Raw genomic sequence first — 22585 nt, forward strand, 5'->3', positions numbered from 1 at the left:
GGGCATGCAGTGGACAGACTGGGTAGCATACTAGCTTACCTTGAATCACCCGGTATGATTTATTATTAGAGCCTTATTCTTATAAGACTCCACGGTCCTGCACAGTAAGGACGGGTGACCGTGCCTTTGCTGTGTTGGCACCGACGTTGTGGAACAAACTCCCTTTGAGGATCAAAGCTGCCCCCACCCTAGGGACTTTTAAAACCATGCTTAGCCCATTCAAACCGGGAACGCATCTGTGTAACCACTTAAACCGTTATTTTATACTTTGGCTATTCAAAAATGACAGATCTACAAGCTCGTAGATCTGCTTTTAGATCTAGCAAATTTGTGCAAATCTTTGAATATATATGTTTTTAAAGTGAATATTTGTAACTCCAATCTTTGCTTCTTGTGGTCCCTGTAAAAATATTGAGATGGGGGTCCGCGGCCATCTAAAAATGTTTTCTAAATCCTATCAGTATGTTGCTATATCAGTGGTGCTCCAACTTTTTAATGTCAAGGACCCCCAAAATTATATGTATTTGGCCGCGGACCCCCATCTCAAAATATATTGTTACAGGGACCCCCCCCAGAAGCACAGATCAGAGTAAAAAAGGTTCGCTTTAAGCCATATATACATTCAAAGATTTGCCCGATTTTTCAAAAAATAGCAGATCTACAAGCTCATAGCACGGCACTCGGTGCTGCGCTTGTATATCTGCTATTTTTGAATAGCCAAAGAAATCTGAAATGACACGGATGCTTTCCTGGATTGAATGGGTTAAGTTAAGACCCACCGTTTCACTGTAGAGTACTCATATAGGTTCTTGTTGAGTTCTTCTTGTCCTAGTCTGGTTTTATTTGTCTTGTCCTATGTTTTCTTTCTTCTTCGGACTGCACCCCGGGCCAGTGTAATATCTGGATGGGGGGGCGCACTACAAATCCCCAACATGAACTTATTATTGATCGCCCATGTTACCCAGAGGCTGGGTCGGTGAATGCTGTCACAAGACGTACTCCCTGTCAATCGTCAAGAGTCAAACACCGAGCTTGTTGGCTGTAAGAAGCGAGAGAGGGTGAGGGTCCTAAACGCTCTCCGCACGAAACGTTCCGCATGAAAGGTCTAGACGGCATCGAGAAGGACGCTTTGATCAGATTGTACAGATTGTACAAAGTGGCTCCACATTGCTGCACTTTTGACATGCCACGGTAAGCTTTACTGTAATATGGACAGAGCAGACTGAATGCTGAGAATCTCTGGTCATTGCTTAACTGTCCACCCTAGTATCATAGTATCATCCACACACCCTTTCACTGCATTCCCACCCTGACCTGAAACCCAAAGCCGTTTGAAGACTTTCCAATTACACTGCTTTTAGGAATTTACTCAAGGTTATTGGTTAAAGGAATGGTTCATCAAAAGAAAAACGTATTTTCTATCAATTACACACCTCATGAAGCCTTGAATTCATGGAGATTGTTTAGTTTTGTTGCATTCCTAAGCCAATGATTTGATTGATTGAATATTGTATTAGGCAAAAAATTTAAACGGCACAATTACATTTATAATACTTTGTCTAAAAGGTCCATCCAAAAAATTCCTTGCGGTCTTGTTTCCATTGGGGTCCTTGGTATTCAATTCATTAGACTAGATTGATCATCAAAGGTAGGAGACTCCGCCGGTCATCAAATTATTGGCTCAGGATTTTTTTTTTTGGGTGTACTACTCCTTTAAGCAGGGAAGGGATCAGTGCCACATGCATTTCATTGGTCCAGAACTGACAGATGTGGTTTTAACGCCCTTTTTTTACGGAATACTTTTGAATGCAACCTCCACACATTGTACAGTCCCTGTTTCTTCACATCTGTCAATATTAACCTCTGGAAAATAATGTCTAGAACAGCACAGGGTGCGTTTAGTGCCAATTCAGCTGCATTGTGAATGTGCTCCAAGGTTGTTTGACTAACAGCAACTTGGTCAATATTTAGGCTTAACATGTGGCAAAAAATGTTGAGATTAATGTCAACGTTGCCGTCATTGTTCCCCGGCTGTTCAAACACGACACGTCCTTTCAGGCGGCCATTTGTCCTCAAAGGCCGAACGAGAGAGTGTTGTTTGCTCTGCCTCTTGCCCACAATGGGCAGATTGGCGAAGGTGGCAGGCGGCGAGATAGGGTTCTGATTAAACCATCACGAGGGGTTTGATAAGCGTTGCATGGAAGATATCTGCTCGCCGTTCTTAATCGAGGCGTGGAGATTCCACACACTCCAGTGTTGCCATGCTGGTGGAAGCCGGCTCGGATACCTTTTGCTGCCGACTACTGCGATTCCATTGATTCCGTTGCCGTCACTTTGAGCCATGAGCGAGGTAAGACCGCGTAAAAAAACGCTTGCTCAAGGAGGCGTAGAAATTGCTGCAGGAAATATGATACTTGACTGTTTGCCAAGAATTAGTTGGAAGTGTTATTCATTGTTTTTCATCTTTTTTTTGTAACTGCAGGGCTTCACCTTTGTCCGCTGTCGCAATGGCTCTCTGGCCAAACATTCTGCCCATGATCTTGTTGTTATTGCACATGCCGTTTCGGGTATAGTGGAAAATTCTTTCGCTTGTTTGAGAATCCCTCGCATGCCTCCTCCACCTGTGGAGATTTACTGTGAAACCTGCATATGAATGAGAGCCCTCTGTAAAAAAATAAACCACCAGAGAGAGAGAGTACAGCAGCTCTCCAGGGGAGATCTGTGCCCTTGAGATGACATGTGTTTTCAGGGATTCCTCTGTAAACCTCTAATTAAAATGTGGATATAGGTTTTTTTCAGGGTTTCCTTGGTAAACTTCTAATTAAAAGTTGGGACGTGTTAAGGGGAGAGGCATTGATTGATGATGCATAATTATAGCTTGGGTTGTCTGTGTTGAGGTCTTATTTTTTGTAAACGGGGCTCTATTTTTGAGACTTTGACAAACTGATCATTAGCTGTGTAATTGTAATGATTTTGGAATCGGAATAGCTGTTCCATTTCAGACCACTCTGGTTGTAATATGCAGTAATATGCACTCATCTGCATTATGTGAGCGATCCTCATGCTGTGCTCTCCATGTAGCTTCATCATATTGTTTGATTGCATGATCTTCTTTGATACATGGTGTGAGTCAGTGCAGTTGCCTTTTGCAGTCTCAAATGTTGAACTGTCAAATACTGCAATTGGCTAAGATTTAACCCATTCAATCCGGGAACGCATCTGTGTCATTTTAGATTTGAGCTATAACCATTATTTTATACTTTGGCTATTCAGTAGATAGCCAAAGTATAAAGGCAAATCTACAAGCTTGTAGATCTGCTATTTTTGACATTTTGTGCAAATCTTTGAATACATATTTTTTTGAAACAACATTTTTAACTCAAATCTTTGCTATTGGGGGGTCCCTGGAACAACATATTTTGATGGGGATCGGCAGCCAAAAACATCATTTTGGGGGTCCTTGACAAGAAAGAAGTTTGAGCACCACTGATATAGCAACAGTAGTTTTTCAGAAAACTGATTTAGAAGACATTTGTCAAATGTTTGACAAATGGCAAATGTTCGTTTAAAAAAATCTGCTAATCTGCTATTTTTGAATAGCCAAAGAAATCTAAAAATGACACGGATTTGTTCCCGGATTAACAGTGGGTTAACAGGGATTGGAAACTTGGGTCTATATTGAACGTGTGCCTGACAGGCAAAAAGCCTTGTCACAAAGACTCTGACTTTGAAAGAGAGGTACTGTTGCAGAGTGTTATAGAAGAGCAGAGGTTCTTTTCACACCCGTGTGTGGCATGTACAGTGTACAGTATATACACAGTTCACCGCTGAGATTCTTCATGCTCATGTGGGTTTCGTGAGCCAGAATTGGCAGCGTAGTGTGCAGGTCCTCAATCGTTGTTTCAACTGTGAATAAAAACAGTGCACCAGTGCACAGTGTGGCTGGCTGGAGATCTAGACAAGCTAATACAGTAATTAGAACAAATCCAGCTGTGAATCTCATCTCCGTCAATTTGTCAATGTGCAGATTAAGTGATTATTATCTTTGGTTAAAGTAAGCGTTAAAGGAGTCGTTCACACCCCATGAAGACTTTAATTCATGGATTTATTTTAGTTTTTGTGGCATTCCTAAGCTAATAATTTGATGACCGGGTGTATTTCCGGTAGGAGACACAAATAATCTACTTTGTGTCTCCTACCGGATACATTAGTCGGTAAGAGACAGGAATCAAATTATTAGCTTAGGAATGCGACAAAAACAAAAACAAATCCATGGATTCAAGGCTTCATGGGGTGTGCAATTGATAGAAAATAAGTCATTTTTTGGCTGAACTACTCCTTTGAATAGCTCTATATTCTGATAGTATTCATTGCTATAGAGTGTTTGTGTCTCTCCAGCTCTTTATTAAACAGAAAATGCATTTTCAGGTCAGGATTCCAATTTTGTCCAATCAGGATAGAGAACTCAGACAGGATGCAGATTAAACAAGTGAACTTGGAAGTGATTACTCAAAGAAATTAGACAAAATTGGAACCTAAACACTATCAAAATGAAGCTGATAAATGGGTACTCTCTCCTGATTGGCTGAAATTGTCACCTACCTAAAAAATTCTGTTTCTGTTTATTAAACAGCTGGAGAGACAGGGAGACTGTTACTAAAGAAACACTCTATAGAAATGTTTACTATCACAATATAGTGCTTTAAACTTTTAACAAAAACCTTTTTGTTTTAATAAAACCCTACCTTTTAGTGTATGGAATTATCTGATAAGAATGAATGATTGTGATTCTAATCTTTTTGAAAATCAACTTGAGTAGTTATACGACTTGCCGGTATTCCCATAAATCATACGGGTCCATATGGCACTGCATAAGTGTATAGGTTGGACCACGGTAGATTATACACTACTATAAGTGGCCTTAGTATACATTAAAGCCACACGTTATCTTTGAAACACAAGGGGTGTTTTCCACAGCAGGGGGAATTGGCAGGCAGCTCAGCTTGAGGTGGGAGAAGCCCTAATTGCATGTCATCGCGTGTCTTTCGGGTCGAGACGTCCCATGGAGATGGAGAGGGCTTCAATGTATGGATGACGGTATTGGACAGCATGAGAAGGATGTCGAAGGGGGGCGTCAAATTAACTGTGGCGCCATTCGCTCCCCACGGCGAGCCCCTTCCTATGGCGGAACCTCAGGGAGCCGAGGAAATGTGTGCGCGGTCAAGGTGACCGCCGGGTAATAATCGTGTTGGCGAGCGGTGTTGCCAGATTTTGCGAGAGAGCTGAGCAACCAGGTCTATGAAAACAAGCCACAAGAAGGCCACATGAGCACTTTAAATCTATATTTTTACATCTATATAATTTATAACCTATATAAGTCGGCTATTTGAAAATAGTTTCAAACGCGTTTGAAATATTTGGAACACAAATCTGGCACAAAATCCTTTCAGATGGTGGGTCTGTGGCCAGATACATATTAATTTGCCGGCCCTCAAATGTTCCACTGGAGTTAACCCATTCAATCCGGGAATGCATCTCTGTCATTTTAGATTTCTTTGGCTATTCAAAAATAGCAGATATACAAGCTCATAGCGCTGCACCGAGTGCACTATGAACTTGTAGATCTGCTATTTTTGAAAAATCCTGAAAATGTTTGCAAATATTATTATTATTTTTTATTTATATATTTTTTTGCGGACATTTGTAACTCAAATCTTTGCTTCTGGGGGTCCCTGGAACTAAATATTTTACAAATGTTTGCTTTAAAAAATGTAATTTCACGATTATTCAAAATAGCAGATCTACAAGCTCATAGCGTGGCACTCGGTGCCACGCTATGAGCTTGTATATCTGCTATTTTTGACTAGCTAAATAAATCTTAAATTGACACAAATGATGCTTTCCCGGTCTTAATGGGTTAAACAATCATTTTTATTTGCTTATTAGTGAGAGTGAGCCCACCTGCACCACGGCCCCCTTTAAAGTTACCCTTATCACAACATCACTCAAACAGAGCAGAGCACGACAGGGCGCTGGGTGTTCCTGCTGAAGGAAAACAGATCTCCTAACCAACGCTAACCACATGATCGGGTGTGATATCATTCATAACCACTGGAAAAAAATAGTAAACTGACCAAAAACACGTGGCTATTGTTTCCACTTAAAGGATGATTTTTCAAGAAGTCACGCCATGAGAAAAGACTTCTTGTAATGTCTTGTCCTTGGGACCAGGGAAAGCAAGGGCCAAGATTTCCCTCTAGTGGCCGTTTGGGTGAAAGGCATACTCATTAGATTTGCCCATAGACCAGGGGTCTTCAATGTTTTTCAGGCCAAGGACCCCTTAGCTGATTGAGATGAAGCAGGGACCCCCCCACCACTACATATTGTATAAAATTGTGTTGCAGCTTCACCATCAGTGTTGGATTCTTTTCAGACATAACTTGAACTTTGGCTCTGTAGTTGGTCCGCTTTCCCCCCCCCCTCTACACCAAACTTCTGTGCCGAAAATAGTAGATCTACAAGCTCAGTTGCGTTGTGAGCTTGTAGATCTGCTCTTTTCGTTAAATGGTACCCTCAGAATAGGGATGCTAGGGTTCAAGTGGCTAATACATTTTTATAATTTATTTCAAGTTCCTATCATACAAAAATGTGGTGTCCCCCCTGTAGTAACTCCTAGACCTAGTCCTAGACCCCTGCCAGACTGTTTTGAATCAGTGAGCATGCTGAGCGTCATGTAAAGTTATCATCTGCATCACAGACAAAAAAAGTATTTTCGCTTTGGAAGTCGTTTCTCTTGCTTGTTGCGAACGCGGAAGGAGCCCAAGTGGAGCCTACTATGAAACTCTGCTCGGCTTGTGTGTGTGTGTGTGTGTCTCTGTGTGCAGTGCACTGCCTGGGTGCGGCCGACAGAGTGCGCCAGAGTGCAGCTACAGTCAACACACACACACGCACACGCACACGCACACGCACACGTCCGTAAATACACAATATTTTCGAGCTGCGTTCGCTTCCAGCGTTCGCGCGTCTTACTTGTATAACTACTACAGTTAAAAAAAAGAAGGTTGAGAGGCACTCTGCAGTAGTTTTAATTCCTTTTAATTCATCTGGGCAATTAGTATAAACATTTAAAACTCTTTCCAGCACATTTCATTTCAACAGCGCCGTTCCTCCTAGTTTTGATCCATTTGTTGTTTCCTAATAAAGTTGTTTTATTCTGTTTCTGTAAAGCTACTTTGAGAACCTAGAAAAGCGCTGTATGAATGAAAGTATGTATCATTATTGTTGTTGCAGCCAGAGGTCTCTGCCTCGTCCTTGCGGGCGACACGGCGGCCGGACTCGGAGGACGATGGGGACCTCAACAAAGCCCTGGGGGTCCAGCGCTTCCAGCAGATCCTCAGCCCCGGCGCTGTGGTCCATGACGACCGCAACTACCACGAGGAGGACATTGAGTGTAAGACACACGCACACAGGCTTTGGTTTGAACCTATCTAGAGAGCCAATCAACCAATCAAAATGTATGGAAAATGCACAAACTTTTCAGGACGCAACCCCCTCCACCCTGACAAGCAGTCGAAATTGTATGCATTACATTTAGTTTGACTCGGTTCCACAGAAAATATTGACTCTGTTCCACAGAAATATATTGTGAAAATAGCCGATCTACAAGCTCACAACGCCTCGCACTGCGAGGCGTTGTGAGCTTGTAGATCGGCTATTTTCACAATGTTTGCCTCTTTCTTATGTAATATTTGACAACTTGGTCAATTTAGTATTAAAGTCTTAAAAGTCATTAAATTGTCACACTTTATAACTGTGCAGATGCTTGTATACACTTATACTGTATGTTGGTTTGTTTACTGTTGAGTGAGAAAACAATGTTGCACATTAAGTTACACCCCTAGGTTTCCCGGCCCCCAGTTTGCGAACCACTTAGCTAGAAGACGGATGCTTTGGTGCTGTACATTGTTTGGAGCACCGCCAAACTCTGACATCAATGTACATCATTATGGAAGTTATGTCATCTAGGGGTATTAAATGAAGGGATTGAGATGAGCTTTCAAATGCAATCAGTCCGATCCTTATACGATGAATAGTTTCGAAGTTATGTACAAGACATGAGTTAATAATTGACCTTCCTGACATTGACATGATATTAAACCACATGTCAGATAATTGAGTTAGAGATGTAATGCATGGAGTTTCAAGGCCGTGTGTTGTGATACTGTGTGATGCTGCTAATACAGTATATTGTGTCTTTGTGACGCATATACATACATACAGTACATACTGTAACAGCCATCGCTTTGCGACTTAACTAAATAAACAAGAAAAGTAGCCACCAGCACGGTGAAGTAATTGATTTTTTCTGCATACGTTGTCCGTTCCTCCAGACAATCGTCACTCCTCTCATCACATCCACCGGCCCCTGTCCAAGCTCCCCTCTGACGGACGAAGGAAAAAGGGCGGCAAGAAGAGAAAAAAGGACAAAGACCACAGGGGGGCCAGCCCGGGGCCCAGCGGGGCCCCCATAGAGGAGGGAGACGATGAAGAGGAGGAAGAGGAGGAGACAGAGAGCCAGGCTACTCACTCTGAGTCAGAGGGGGCCAAAGATGTGCAGGTATATAACCTGATTTGTCTGTCTGCTGTATCAGACCAGTCTGTTGGCATAGGATCAGTCTGAAAGAAATTGTGTTTTTGTTGAGTACAAATGTGATTTGGGGGCCTCTCTGTCTGTCCTGGGGGGAAAAAAACATTCTGTAGAAACTGCATTTGTTCTGTTGGCACAAAAAAACATAAAAACAAGCAGACAATAGAGTATATTACATTACATTGCACGGGGAAAACAAAGCATAAATACAAAAACAGAGTACAAACCATGTACAAAATTCTTGTGTCCTTGGTTCAAACCAATGAGATTATTGCTTCCTCTAAACGGGCTATTACTAAAAGTGAAGTTTGAATCATGTTTAGCGTTAGTGGGTAAGTGAGTGGTCAGAAATATACTGTTAACGTGGATGACATGGTGTCACCACTGTTACCTAAGCTACTGTAGTAGTATGTGCATTGGGCTAAAAAGCTGCTGGACATATTTTTCCTCTATGAATATTTCAGTGTGGCCTTAATGATTCATCAGTGGGTTTCACCTTACGCTGAGATTGTTGTACATCACAGAACATGGCCGTTTTTTTTTTTTACCTGACCAAAACTGTGTGGCCAATTGTGGTGAATCTACTTGGGGACCAGTAATGTGCTTTTGAAGATCACATTGTGGGTGTGAATACAGTATAAAAAATGTTATGTCATTAACGGTAGAGTAAGTGATATTGTTTGGTTTAAACAAAATAACCTTTTAACAAAAAACAAAGAACTATATTCTGATATATATCATAGCTAAAGGGTGTTTGTTTAATAACCGGGGTCTCCCCGTCTCTCCAGCTCTTTAGTAAACAGAAAATATATTTTCAGGTAGCTGACACATTTTCTGCCAATCAGGAGAGAGTACCATTTATCAGCTTAATTTTTATAGTGTTCCAGTTTTGTCTGCTCATTTCTGTGTCAGCACTTCCAATTTTACTACTTGTATCCTGACTGAGGTCTCTATCCTGATTGGATAAAATTGGTATCCTGACCTGAAAATGCATTTTCTGTTTAACAAAGAGCTGGAGAGACATGGAGACTCCTGTTACTGAACAAACACTCTATAGCAATGAGTAATGTCAGAATATAGAGATATTTAACACTTATTTTAACCCCCAAAAAAATCACTTACCCTACCTTTAAACACAGATTTTACCCTTTAAAAATGTATTCTCAAGATTTCGTTGAGACTCATCTGTCAACATATGACGCTTCACACAATGACTGAACAACTAACAGCTTACTTTGTCATACACAGGCTCTTCAATAGTACTTAACTGTACTCATGTGTGTTTTTTTTGGATCCTCCCACAGTTCTTTGTCTCTGATGAGGACAGCCATGTGGCCAAGTCCAGCTCGGAAAGCCCCCAGCCGGCCCGCGAGCTGGACATCGTACCGCTGTCTGGCGAGGGCGCCGATACCGATGACGCCACCTCTACAGAGTGAGTCACACTAATACTTGTCAAAAATTTCAAGGCACACCTGTGTATTCATAGCGGGAAAATGGCTGATCTACAAGCTCACAACACATCGTGAGCTTGTAGATTAGAAAATGTGTTAAAGCAGTCGTTCACCCAAAGAATTACTTATTTTCTATCAATTACACACCACATGAATTCATGGAGATTTTTTGTTTTTTGTCGCATTCCTAAGCCAATAATGTGATAATCAATGTCTCCGGTGTGAGATTTGTGGAGTCTCCTACTGGAGACGATCAAATCAATCAAATTATTGGCTCAGGAATGCGACAAAAACAAAAAATGGTGTGTGTAATTGATGGAAAATAAGTAATGGGTGAAATACTCCTTTAAAGAATTGTTTTTAGTGGGACGACTAGAAACGTGGAAAAAATCCAGAAGCCTCTCTCTGGCTTTGTAATGGTTCTAATACCACGCTGTGATGGTTGCATAATGCATGTTTTCAACACGTCCACCGAGAAATGTTCTCACGGTACCTCTTGTAACACGGTCCTGATTATTAGACTTTAGACGTCTTTAGATGCACAGGCAAGGTTTTCCTTTACTGGCCGCTGGGGCAACAACACACTGTACGTTACCATGTCCCAGGCATCTGGACCCCCCGCCGGGGCACCGACCTGATGGGCCCAAATAAACCGTCCCCTCACAGGGCCATACATCACCTGTCTCCTGGAAAACACGGTGCACCTCACCCACTTTAACCCATTTAGACCGGGAAAGGATCTTTGTCATTTTAAGATTTCTTTAGCTATTGAAAAATAGCAAATATACAAGCTCATAGCACGGCACCGATTTGAGTTAAAAAAAACTTAAAAACACAAATTTTCATGGTTTTTCAAAAATAGATCTTCAAGCTTGTAGTGCGGGAATCTGTGCCAGGCTACGAGCGTCTTATCCGCTATTTTTGAATAGCCCAAAGAAATTTAAAACGACACAGATGCATTCCCGGTTTTAATGGTTTAAGGCTCCGCCTATGACATTTACTCTTCCACCAAACATAAGTTGCTGTATCTTGTCTCGGGGGGGGGATAAACCTCTCATGTACCGCCCTTTCCTTATTTCCACTTTTTGGAGCTAATCTTTATCGCAGAGGGATTTGGCACAAGTTGTCCTGATATCAGGTTGGAGGAGAGTTGATTTAAAAAAAAAAACGTTGTTTTTGTCTGCGGTTTTCATCCAGCCCAGTTTTCTGTCTGTCAGCCGCTATATTGGACATCTGACTTTTTTGTCTCTCCACACTAAACAAGGTTCAGCTTTGGCCTCATTCTTACTTTTTGTTTTCTTGCTTCGAACAGAAAGGTGCTTTCCTCCGAATCTCCCAGCCCGGTCCTCCCCACCACCACCACAGCCCAGCCGGGCCACCCGCCTCTGGCCCGGGTGTCCTCTGCCACCCGGGGCTACGACCTGCAGGAGCGCCGACGCACGGGCAACATGACGGGCGCCGAGCAGGCCAAGTACCAGCGCATCCCCACCGATGAGACCGAGGCACAGACGCTGTTCTCGGCCGACTTGGACGGAATAAAGAGTGAGTAACTACGGAGAGACTTTCATATCATCCATCAGAGTTTTAGTGTGTCTCTAAACTCTGTTTTGACATGATGTATAATATCGCTGCTGTCGCTGTGTATTTTTTAGGGTTCTTTTCTATTGATTAGTCACCCCATGGAGACATGAATTCATGGATATTTTTTTTGTTTTTGTGGTATTCCTAAGCCAATAATTTGATGACCAGCAGGTAGGCAGCGGTTCCGGTAGGAGACACAAAGGAGACTCTTTGTGTCTCCTATCCATGAATTCAAGTCTCCATGGGGTGACTAATTGATAGAAACAAAAGTCATTTGGGGGTGAACTATCCCTTTAATGCCCTACTTGATCATACTACAGTGTCACACAAAAGCATAAAAAATGGCAATCATGGGGTTCATTAACAAGGGGGAACCATGAGTCCCTTCTGGGCTGCCCTCGGCTGGGGGGGGGGGGCCCGTGACGTTGCCGGTCCCTTTAACCCAGCATGTGGGTTGCGGTCCAGGCCAGGGTGATTTACGTCAGAGGGGCAGACTCCTCTGTGAGGAGAAGCAGCTTATCAGAGAGAGCGGCAGACAGGCCAGTGTAATTAAATTACCCATTTCGTTGTCTGCCGAGGCCCCCGGAACGGGGCCCGGGTCAATACCAGTGTCTCAAACTGAGAAACCTGGCCCCTGTTCACAACCCCTGAAGTCATTAGGACCAGTGAAACAAAAGGGAAGGGAGCTTAAGTGCGGTGGATGTGTAGCCATTATTGTCAAGCTAATGCCTGGATTGATACTTTCCCCTGCGACACATTTTCTTTTTTGGGCGGTGAAACCGCCCCTATATGTGAGGTTTGGACATCGACATTCGCTGCACTGTGATTGGCCACCATTGTACCCCCCCACCCATTGTACCCCCCCAACCCTGCGCTGTGATTGGCCACCATTGTACCCCCCTAACCCTGCACCGTGATTGGCCACCGTGATTGACCACTAGCTGTAATATGATTGGCTGACTTTATTGGCTGACTCTATTCAGGACTGTGATTGGCTAGTGAAGCACATGACACATGTGCATAGCCCTATAAATGGGACTATGCACTTAAAAAAAAACATTTTTTTTTTAAAGTTAGGGGTGTACAATGGTTGGTCCACAATATTACTTTTCTTTAAGTGAACTTCCATCACTGTGATGACCACTGTGACCACACCGCCCACTTCACACTGGGTGTGATTTTTTTTTAAAAATATTTATCTGTGGGCGCTACTCTCCCTCTGCCAGCCTGGGGAGAGCCTCGAACTGAGCTCATGCTTCCTTCAATGCATGAGGAGTGAGCAGGCCGCTTCTTATCACCTGACAGGGGAGAATTTCCCAGGTAGGACGTAGCGCGTGGAAGGAACACGTTATTCCAACCAGTTCCTTTCCCCTCCATCAGGCGCCCCGGCTGACCAGGGGGAGGCAGTGTAGACTATAGAGACCAGGATTACTGCATGTTTTTTTGTGAGGGTACCTTCCCTAGGGGACACGGGGAGAACATGCAAACTCCATGAGCGTGCGACACATTATGAGCTTGTAGATCAGCTATTTTTGGTGTGCGACGCCAGCTCGCTGTATATAAATCACCCTCTACCAAGCTGTGTGCTATGTAGTCATTCCTCTGTAGCTTCATTTTATTTCCTACTCCTAATAAATCAGCCTGGGAAACTGCAGCTCTGTAAGCTGGCCACTGCTCAACAATGGGAATTATCCCCCTCCCCTTTTGTTCGACCTGTGCTAGTTAACACCTCTCCTCCTTAATGACTTCTGATGGTTTTGAAGCCATGTGGGGGTCGAGCTTTTTTCCCCACTTTGTCAAAACTCGCCACTTGCACAGGAAAACTGGAATCCGGTTTGAGCAGTGTGGGGTCACGTGCCACCATGGCAGCTTTTTTAGCCCAATGCACACCTCTACATTTTCTTAACGTTCAAGAGTCCTGTGCCACAAGTCGTCCGACTCCAGGGCAAGGTCTGCCCCAGCCTATCTCACACATCACAGCAGACCACATCATGGAGCCACTTGACAATGGACTTTGGTTCTTACAGTTCTGTGAAGAAGAGTGAAGCAAATGTAAAAAAAATAAAAAAGCTGACATAAACCAAAAGAGCAAAATTCTCTGGTACACAGCCAAAACCTCTTGTTATTCCTTCTCGAGGACGGCATGCTGTTTTAGGTAATGAGCTTAAACATTGACGACAAAACCACAGAAGCTTCACTCTTTGTTACATAGGACACACAACCACTGGATGAAGGTAAGTTGTTGCACTGGATTTGATGACGCATATTACATATCACTATTATGCTTCACTGCTCGAACCATTGCGTAATGCTGTTATTTCACAGATATTTGAGTGTTCACTCAGGTTTGTAGTACCTCACATATAGTGTAATGCCGAAACTGATTGACTGCCTTTTTTGTTCTGAAGAGCAGAAGTTTAACCCACTTCCACCCTGGCGTGTCCCTATTTTGGACATGTTGCTATTAGGCTATCACCTCTTTTTGAAAGATTTGTGAATAGGGCTTAATGGAGTAGTTCACCCAAAAAACGACTTATTTTCTATCAATTACACACCCCATGAAGCCTTGAATTCATGGAGATTTATCAGTTTTTTTTCTCGCATTCCTGAGTCAATAATTTGATGACCAGAGGAGACTCCATTGAGTCTCTTACTGAGCAGCCACCCGGTCATCGAATTATTGGTTTAGGAATTGGCAAAAATCTCCATGAATTATAGGCTTCGTGGGGTAGCGTGGTGTGTAACTGATCAAAAAGAAGTAATTCTTTGGCTGAACTACTCCGTTAACCACTTTTCACCCTGGCGTCCCTATTTTGGGCATGTCATTCACCTATTTTTGAAAGATTTGGAATGGGGCTTAAAGGGATAGTTCACCCCCCAAATTACTTTTTTTCTATCGATTAGACTTGAATTTATGGAAATGTTTTTGTTATTGTCTCATTCCTAAGCCAATAATTTGATGACCGGCAGCGGTTCCGGTAGAAGACACAAAGAGTCTCCTTTGTGTATCCTACCGAAACCTCTGCCTACCGGGCCGCTGGGCATCAAATTATTGGCTTAGGAATGCGACAAAAACTCTCCATGGGGTGACTAATCGATAGAAAAAATGTTTTTGTTTTGGGTGAACTATCTCTTTATGTGGTTAAAGCAGCTTCAGACCGATGGAAGATCCCACAGTGCCGATGCTGTGTACTGTACTCTATGCTCCCTACCGTCCAGGTCTCTGTGTCTGTGACCCTCTCAGTGCTTTGTGTTGCTGCCAGCATACAGTAACCCTATACTCCCTACTGGGAGATATACAAGAACAAAAGCTTGGAGCCACCCGGCCTTCACCTGGCCTTTTGGAGGACTGAGATTTGATCCGCCAGGTCAAAGGTCGCTGTGAAGGCAGGCTGAGGGTCTGCAGGTGCTAAACTGTGCCACTGTGTAAAGTCCTGCTCATCTATAAGTATAATGTAATGCCCTTTTTCCCAAACAATGGGTCGGGACACACAAGTAAATATCACCCTTTTTTCGTTAAATAAAAAATAGAAGTACCGTAGTGACAATAGTAGATATACAAGCTCGCAACACGGCGCGAAGCGAACGCGCTGTGAGCTTGTAGATCTGCTATTTTAGAAAACTGTAAGAAAACAAACCTGTGGATTTGAAGACAAACAAATTCATTTGTGAACAAAATTCAAACGTCCATGACTCATGAAATGATGTTTAGCAACCAGTGACTCAATTATTCAGGTATGTTCAGTAATGTTAATGACCAAAAATAGAGCCATTAACTGCTTCTGTATGATGCATGATGAAGCTGGGAATGGATGATATCGTCTCTGTCGGGTGGAAACCTTGTATGTCCAAAACTGTTACTTTTCATGACTCAAATAAAGAAGTAGCAGATCTACAAGCTCAAAACACGCCGCTTCACACCACGTTTCAAGCATGTAGATCTGCTACTTTGGTGTGACGCTGTAGGATGATCAAGTAGGGCATTTTATTTACGAGGCGGCAGTGGCTCAGGGGTAGAGTGGCCGGTAGAGCGAACCGTAAGGTTCCCAGTTCGATCCCGGGCTCCCCCAGAGTTAGTGTTGAAGTGTCCTTGAGCAAGACGCTGAACCCCTAATTTCTCCTGATGAGCAGGTTGGTGCCTTGCATGGTTTCCTCCGCCAACGGTGTATGAATGTGTGTGTGAATATAATGCACAATCTATGTAATGCACTTTGGATAAAAGCGCTAAATAAATGCACCATTTACGAAAAAACACCAAAAAACGATATTGATTACTATGGACGCATTATGATCGTTTATGTGCCTGTCCTTCTACCAGTATTTAACCTATGTTGTGGTGTTTCTCTCTCCCAGGCCATCGTTTTGAAGATGTCCCTGGAGTGCGGAGACACCTGGTCAGGAAGAGCACCAAGGGCCAGGTGGTGCACACGGGCAAAGACCACAAGGAGCACAAAGAGCCGAGCACCCGCACCAGCAAGAAAGACCGCACCCCACATGAGGTGAGACCCCCCACCGGATAAAACATCTTGTATGACGCGATCTAAGATTTATTTGTGGGGAATATCAATAGAAAAAAATTACTCTGTGACCCAGGGGGATATCTCCCTCTAGTGGCAGTGATGTCAGACTTAGGTTCTCTATAACGAGGCTAATAAGTCACATTTTCGGTTTTACGGCTATTTCAGTTTTAATTTCTTCCACAGTGCAGATGTATGTATTTATTTAGATTCTTATGTTATCTTTTATTATCTGCTCCAGGCTGTGGTGTTTGTTTTAAATAATTTTCAGTGTAAAAAAATCCTGGGAAAAGTTTATTCCCTTCGTTACGTTTCTCAAATGCGGCTCAGCCGCTCCCACCCCCCATGTCTTTTGTGGATGAGACAGGGAGGCGGGGCACAATTAAAAATGAATGAATTGAGTTCTTTCCTTTCACATGTGGAAAAGAAAGGGGGAAGAGAGGCTCAGGTAATCAGACCCGGGGAGCTCCTGAGAGAGGGAGCCATGTTTTATTAAGACACACACGCACGTTTACACACACACACACACACACACACACACACACCAGTGTTGCCAGATTTTGTGAGAGAAACAAGCAACCGGGTCTAGGAGAACAAGCCCAAAAGAAGCAACTATAGGCCACATGAGCACTTTAAACCTATACTGTATACATCGCCTATTTGAAAATAGCCGATCTACAAGCTCAACGCGTTGCATCGTGAGCTTGTAGATCTGCTATTTTCAAATGTGGAATATTTTTAAATATTTTTGAAACATTCTAACAACACAAATCTGGTACGGGGCACAAACCATTTTTAGATGGGGGTTAGGGGGACAACTACATATTAATTTGGGGGTCCATGACATGAGAATATTTGAGAACTAAACTTTAAATAATAATTAAAACATTTGGAAACGAGCTCCGAACAAGCAACTACACTTTAGAAACGAGCCCAAAACAACTGCAACCAATATTTACAAGCAGCTTAACAGAAAATAGATGCCCAAAGTGGCTTATAATGAGCAGACATGGCAACACTGACACGGACACACACACACAGGCCCCCAGCAAGATAGGTAAACAACAGGTCCCTGTCAGGTGTGTGTGTGTGTGTGTGTGTGTATGTTTGTACTGTAGATGTGAGGGCCCAGTGTGTGTGTGTGTGTGTGTGTGTGTGGGGTGGTATAGTGTCTTGTGTTTGAGTCCATTCCTCTTCCGCTCCTCCTCTCACTCCGCTCCAGTCGATACCGGTGGTTTGGTACCGCTCAGCCTCGCGGCCAGAGGGCATAGACCTGGACTCCTGTAGTCATATGGCTCCCCGCCAGAAGGTGAGGGGGTGCAGCCACCCATAAAGCTCAGGTTTGAAGGTTTGAGGAGTGCCAGAGTGTGTTTTTTTGTTATTTTTTGCCCCCCCCCCCCCCCCCCCCCCCCTCCACAGCAGGCATGGGAGATGACGTGAGGCTGTTACGTTTTGCACATTTTAGGCTGATTACGAATTGATGCCGTTTGTGTTTCTTTGTAGGCCTTTTTGTCGTGGTGGCGTTGTTGTTGGTCTGGTGTGGCGTTTAACCCATTAAGACCGGGAACGCATCTGTGTGTCATTTTAAGATTTCTTTGGGCTATTCAAAAATAGCCGATATACAAGCTCATAGCGCGGCACCGAGTGCCGCGCTATGAGCTTGTAGATCTGCTATTTTTGAAAAATTGTGAAAATGTGTGCAAATCTTTGAATATATATTTTTAAAGCGAACATTTTTAACTCGAATCTTTGCTTCTGGCAGTCCCTGGAACAAAATGTTTGGAGATGGGGGGTCCGCGACCAAATACATATAATTATGGGGGTCCTTGACATGAAAAAAACACTTATTGCAACATGAGTTTTTTTCAAAAAAACTGTTAGGATTTAGAAGACATTTGTAGAATCCCCCCAGAAGCAAGGATTTGAGTTACAAATGTTTCCTTTCAAAAAATATGTATATTCAAAGATTTGCGCACATTTTCATGATTTTTCAAAAAACAGCAGATCTACAAGCTCATAGCGCGGCACCGGTGCCGCGCTATGAGCTTGTAGATCTGCTGTTTTTGAATAGCCCAAAGAAATCTTAAGATGACACCCAGATGAGTTCCCGGCCTTAATCGGTTAACGGCTGATTGAGCAGCATGCGGTTTCCACCGATCTGTTGCTTTACTCAGTAGAAGACTCACTGACAGCTGACACGGTCCTGGTGGATATGGCAATTTGTACGCTGGCTTGTGTTACGTTTCCCAAATTGTAACAATGACAGGGTGGTGTGACTCCAATGGCTTACTTAACTTAAAGGACGACTTCACCCATTTTCAACCTTCATCTTCATATAATTGGTCCTCACTAATGCTCATGATAAAAATGTTTTTCAAAAACTCTACTCGGTCTGTGTCTCATAGGAGGGCTGAGGACACTTCAGAAACCCGCCTACCAGTGACATCATCGTTAGGCAGTTTTTTTTTCTATTCAAACATGATTTCACATTTTTGATTTTTATTTTTATTCATGTGAGAACAATGGCTTCCATTATAGCATGCTAACTTTCCAGATATAAAAAGCCTGCAGTTTCTATTAGCTTGGATTCCCAATCGATGATGTCACTGGTAGGCGGGTTTCTGAACTGTCCACAGCCCTCCTCTGAGACAAAGTGTAAGACCGAGTAGACAAAAATGTTACCATATTATGAGCATTAGTGAGGACCAATTATATGAAAATGGGTGAAGTTGTCCTTTAACTCTACAGGTACAGAATGCTGGTACAGTGAGCATGTCAACTGTATTTTAACATCATAACGTGTGATTTGGTTTCACAGGTAAGATGTATAACACTATGGTGTGTGTCAAATCTTAAGCTTAACAACACAACTGACCCTGCTGTCTGCTGTTTTGGTTTGATGTCACAGTTCATGAATAACTAAATATTTAGCGGCGCCCGCCGGAGTGGACCTGCATGGCGTTTTCTCCCAAGATGCACTCCGTTAACCTCAAGATCTCTCCATTCACTGCATGTATGTGTGTTTCCACGTCAACGTTCTCTCCAGGCGGCAAGGGAGAGCTCTTGAAATTGAAGTTAATAACGGAAGTTCGTTGGGCCATTAGTGGCCCAGCATTTGTCGCTCTACTCTACCTCCTACTAAAGGCTGCAGAAGCATTTACACTCCATACAAGTGAATGAGGTTTTGGCCGGACTTTACAGGAAACATTTTCATAAATACTTTGAAAAAAAAGTGTTTATTTAAAATAATTACAAAATTCATAATATTTTTTTTTATTATCATGATATGCGATTAGTAAATTGTGGTCCCATTAACACATTCATCCTTGGCAGTTGGCAGTCAATGTGTTAATAAAAAAAATTATGATAAAGTAGGGTATGCTTTTAGGGCTTTTGGTTCTACCGAGTGAAGACTCGCTGTGGTTGCAGCCAATAGCAGTCATTTCCGGTTTCTTTACGTGAACCGGAAGTTCCAAGATGGAGGATTTGAAATCGTCAAAAAAGTGGCTTCAAAACGGGGTCTGTAGAAACCAATGGGTGACGTTGTCACCGTTCCCTTCGTCCACATTTTTTACAGCATATATGCTTCTTTCCCAGGTGTTCGTGGAGCTGAATGAGCTGATCATGGACAAGAACCAGGAGATGCAGTGGAAGGAGACGGCTCGCTGGATCAAGTTTGAGGAGGACGTGGAGGAGGAGACCGACCGCTGGGGGAAGCCCCACGTAGCCTCGCTGTCCTTCCGCAGCCTGCTGGAACTACGCAAGACCATCTCACACGGTGAGAGATCTGTGTGTGTGTGTGGGCGGGGGGGGGTCAAAAGTGAGACAGACCACTGGTGTGTTCAGAGCCAGTTTCTACAGATCATAGTCTCTGATTTATACCACACCACAGAGCAGCAGGAAGAATGCCAGACCAGTACCTGCACACGCACAGTGACTGGACCGACACTTACCTTCCATACACTATTACTATTTCTATACTATATCTGTTTTATTTCATGTTTTAGTTTTCTCATAAGTTTTACTCACAAAATATACCTTGTATCTGCAAAAAGTAAACATTTCAAGAAAGAAAAAAAAAACATCCCAGTGCTATGTATATTCAGTATATATTTCATAGTGTTTGTGCATCTCGTGATATCTCTTGTTATCCTTTAAAATGTTCACAGGCATTGTTCAACTTATTATTCGGCATTATTTATGATGGAGAAGAAGAAGAATTGTGTCTACACTAACACAATTGGCCCGTGTTCGGGGGAGGGAAGCTGGGCGGGGAGGAGGGTGATGATGTCACTGCGTAATCGTACAGGCTGGGGGGCGGCACCTGTCAGCAGGGAGTGTTGGGCGGGAGGAGTAGGACGAAGGCTCTATGTCCTTCCGGTGGGGGCTCCTCACTGGTAGTGGAGTCAGGAGGACACGACAGCAGTGACGACACAGAAATGTGTGTGGGGAGGAATTAATTGGCAGAACGACTAAATTGGGAAGAAAAAGTCAGATGCAGGAGTCACACTTGTACAATTTCATGTGCATAATATACAGTATTTAGGTATGCTATAGGAGATCATAGGCTACAGTATTTAGGTATGCTATAGGAGCTCATAGGCTAGCCCAGCCGTCCCACCCTGACCCCGGTGTGGTGATGATGATCTCTCCTACAGGTGCGGTGCTGTTGGACCTGGAGCAGAAGAGCCTGCCTGGCATCGCCCACCAGGTGGTGGAGCAGATGATCATCTCTGACCAGATCAAGGCTGAGGACCGGGCCAACGTCCTGAGGGCCCTGCTGCTCAAACACAGGTGACCACTTTTTCCTCACTTTTCATAGCTAAGACTAAGGACCCTATTTAACCCATTTAATCCGGGAACGCATCTGTGTCACCTTAGATTTCTTTGGCTATTCAAAAATAGCAGATATACAAGCTCATAGTGCGGCACCGAGTGCCGCACTATGAGCTTGTAGATCTGCTATTTTTGAAAAATCGTGGACATTTGTGCAAATCTTTGAATATTCTTCTAATGTCTTCTAAATCCTAAAAGTTTTTTGAAAAAACTTCAGTTTCTATTTTAGAGGTGCTCCAACTTTTCCATGTCAAGGACCCCCAAAATGATATGTATTTGGCTGTGGACCCCCATCTCAAAATATGTTGTTCCAGGGACCCCCCCAGAAGCACAGATCGTAGTTAAAAATGTTTGCTTTAAAACATTTTTTCAAGATTTTTCAAAAATAGTAGATCTACAAACTCGTAGCTCAAATAAATCTAAAATGACACAGATTCGTTCCCAGTCTTAAAGGGTTAAACAATCTATGGCGCATGGTCTAAAGTAGTAGTTCCCAAACTGGGGGTTGGGCTCCCCAGGGGGGTCCCCAAATTATTTTGGGGGGTCCCCAGATGATTAGCTTAATGTGCACTCAACAGTAAACAAACCAAGCTGGGAAGTGTTTCATCTGGAAAGAATTAGGTTTACCCTGTCAAATGGGGAGCCAGAAAAAAAGAAAATCTATATTCAATTCAATTCATCAAGCAAATCAATAATGAGTGACCAAAGGACCCCAAATGGAAACAAGCCATAGGCTTTCTTGGGTTTAAAATCCTCTTAGCAGACCTTGTATTGAACTGTACTTTCCTGTTCTTTTTTTTGCAAACTGCTAATAAAGTATTCAATCAAAGTGAGCACGGTGTTGTGCTGCCCCCTAGTGTCGTTTGTCTATACCTGTCCAATTTGTTTGTGACTTGATTGTTTGTGATATTGTTGGCGTAGCCCTCTGAATGTGGTACCACAATCAGTCTTGTGTTCTTGTCTATTGTTTGGTTATGTTCTGTGTCTTTTTTCACTTTTTCTCTTTCATGTAGGTTTTGTTTTGTGGTATATTTTGCATCTGATAAATCCTGTGTTTGTTTTTATTCCTTTGTATGAGGAAAACTTGCAAGAAACGGATGTAAAAATTCTAAACCGTAAACCAACATACAGTATAATTGTATATAGTATTTGCACATTTCTAAAGTTAAAATGTAATGAGCTTCGAGCTCACAACGCCTCAACATTTATCTGTGGAACCGAGTCAAACTAAATGTAATGCCTACAATTCCAAGTGCTTGTAAGGGTGGGGGGTCCCCAGTTCAAATATGAGACGTCCTCCTCACCTCCTTGCCTGTCTCTCTCCCTCCTCTCCTCCCCTCAGTCACCCGAGCGATGAGAAAGAACACACCAGCCCGTTCCCCAGGAACATCTCGGCGGCCAGTCTGGGCAGCCTGATGGCCCACCATCACAGCGCTAACCACATCCACCAGACGGAGCCCTCCGTCACGGACCCCCTGATGGGGACCACCACCATAACGGTGGAGTCGGACATCACACGCATGGACGTCGAGAAGCACGAGCTGCAGGTAAGG

The 22585-nt window shown here is 43.2% G+C and overlaps 2 protein-coding genes across 4 annotated transcripts in view; both read left to right on the top strand.

The window, feature by feature from the left end:
- Positions 1 to 22585, top strand: part of slc4a2b (solute carrier family 4 member 2b) — an 84052-nt gene that overhangs the window by 42661 nt on the left and 18806 nt on the right. For 2 of the 3 annotated variants that reach the window (XM_080417142.1, XM_080417143.1), the window contains exons 4-11: positions 7291 to 7450; positions 8391 to 8617; positions 9952 to 10079; positions 11411 to 11640; positions 16033 to 16178; positions 19794 to 19974; positions 20855 to 20990; positions 22375 to 22579. In XM_080417142.1, the coding sequence (XP_080273268.1) occupies positions 7291 to 7450; positions 8391 to 8617; positions 9952 to 10079; positions 11411 to 11640; positions 16033 to 16178; positions 19794 to 19974; positions 20855 to 20990; positions 22375 to 22579 (1413 nt within the window). Of the gene's footprint in view, positions 1 to 7290; positions 7451 to 8390; positions 8618 to 9951; positions 10080 to 11410; positions 11641 to 16032; positions 16179 to 17418; positions 17506 to 19793; positions 19975 to 20854; positions 20991 to 22374; positions 22580 to 22585 lie in introns of all 3 variants that reach the window. The other variant, XM_080417141.1, reaches the window with a different exon arrangement.
- The window catches only part of LOC308076720 (B-type lectin plumieribetin-like), an 87557-nt gene that overhangs the window by 25873 nt on the left and 39099 nt on the right, over positions 1 to 22585 (top strand). The window lies entirely within an intron of this gene.

The sequence above is a fragment of the Gymnoscopelus braueri genome (genome assembly GCF_963280865.1).
Source record: "Gymnoscopelus braueri genome assembly, chromosome: 21".
Taxonomy (NCBI): domain Eukaryota; kingdom Metazoa; phylum Chordata; class Actinopteri; order Myctophiformes; family Myctophidae; genus Gymnoscopelus; species Gymnoscopelus braueri.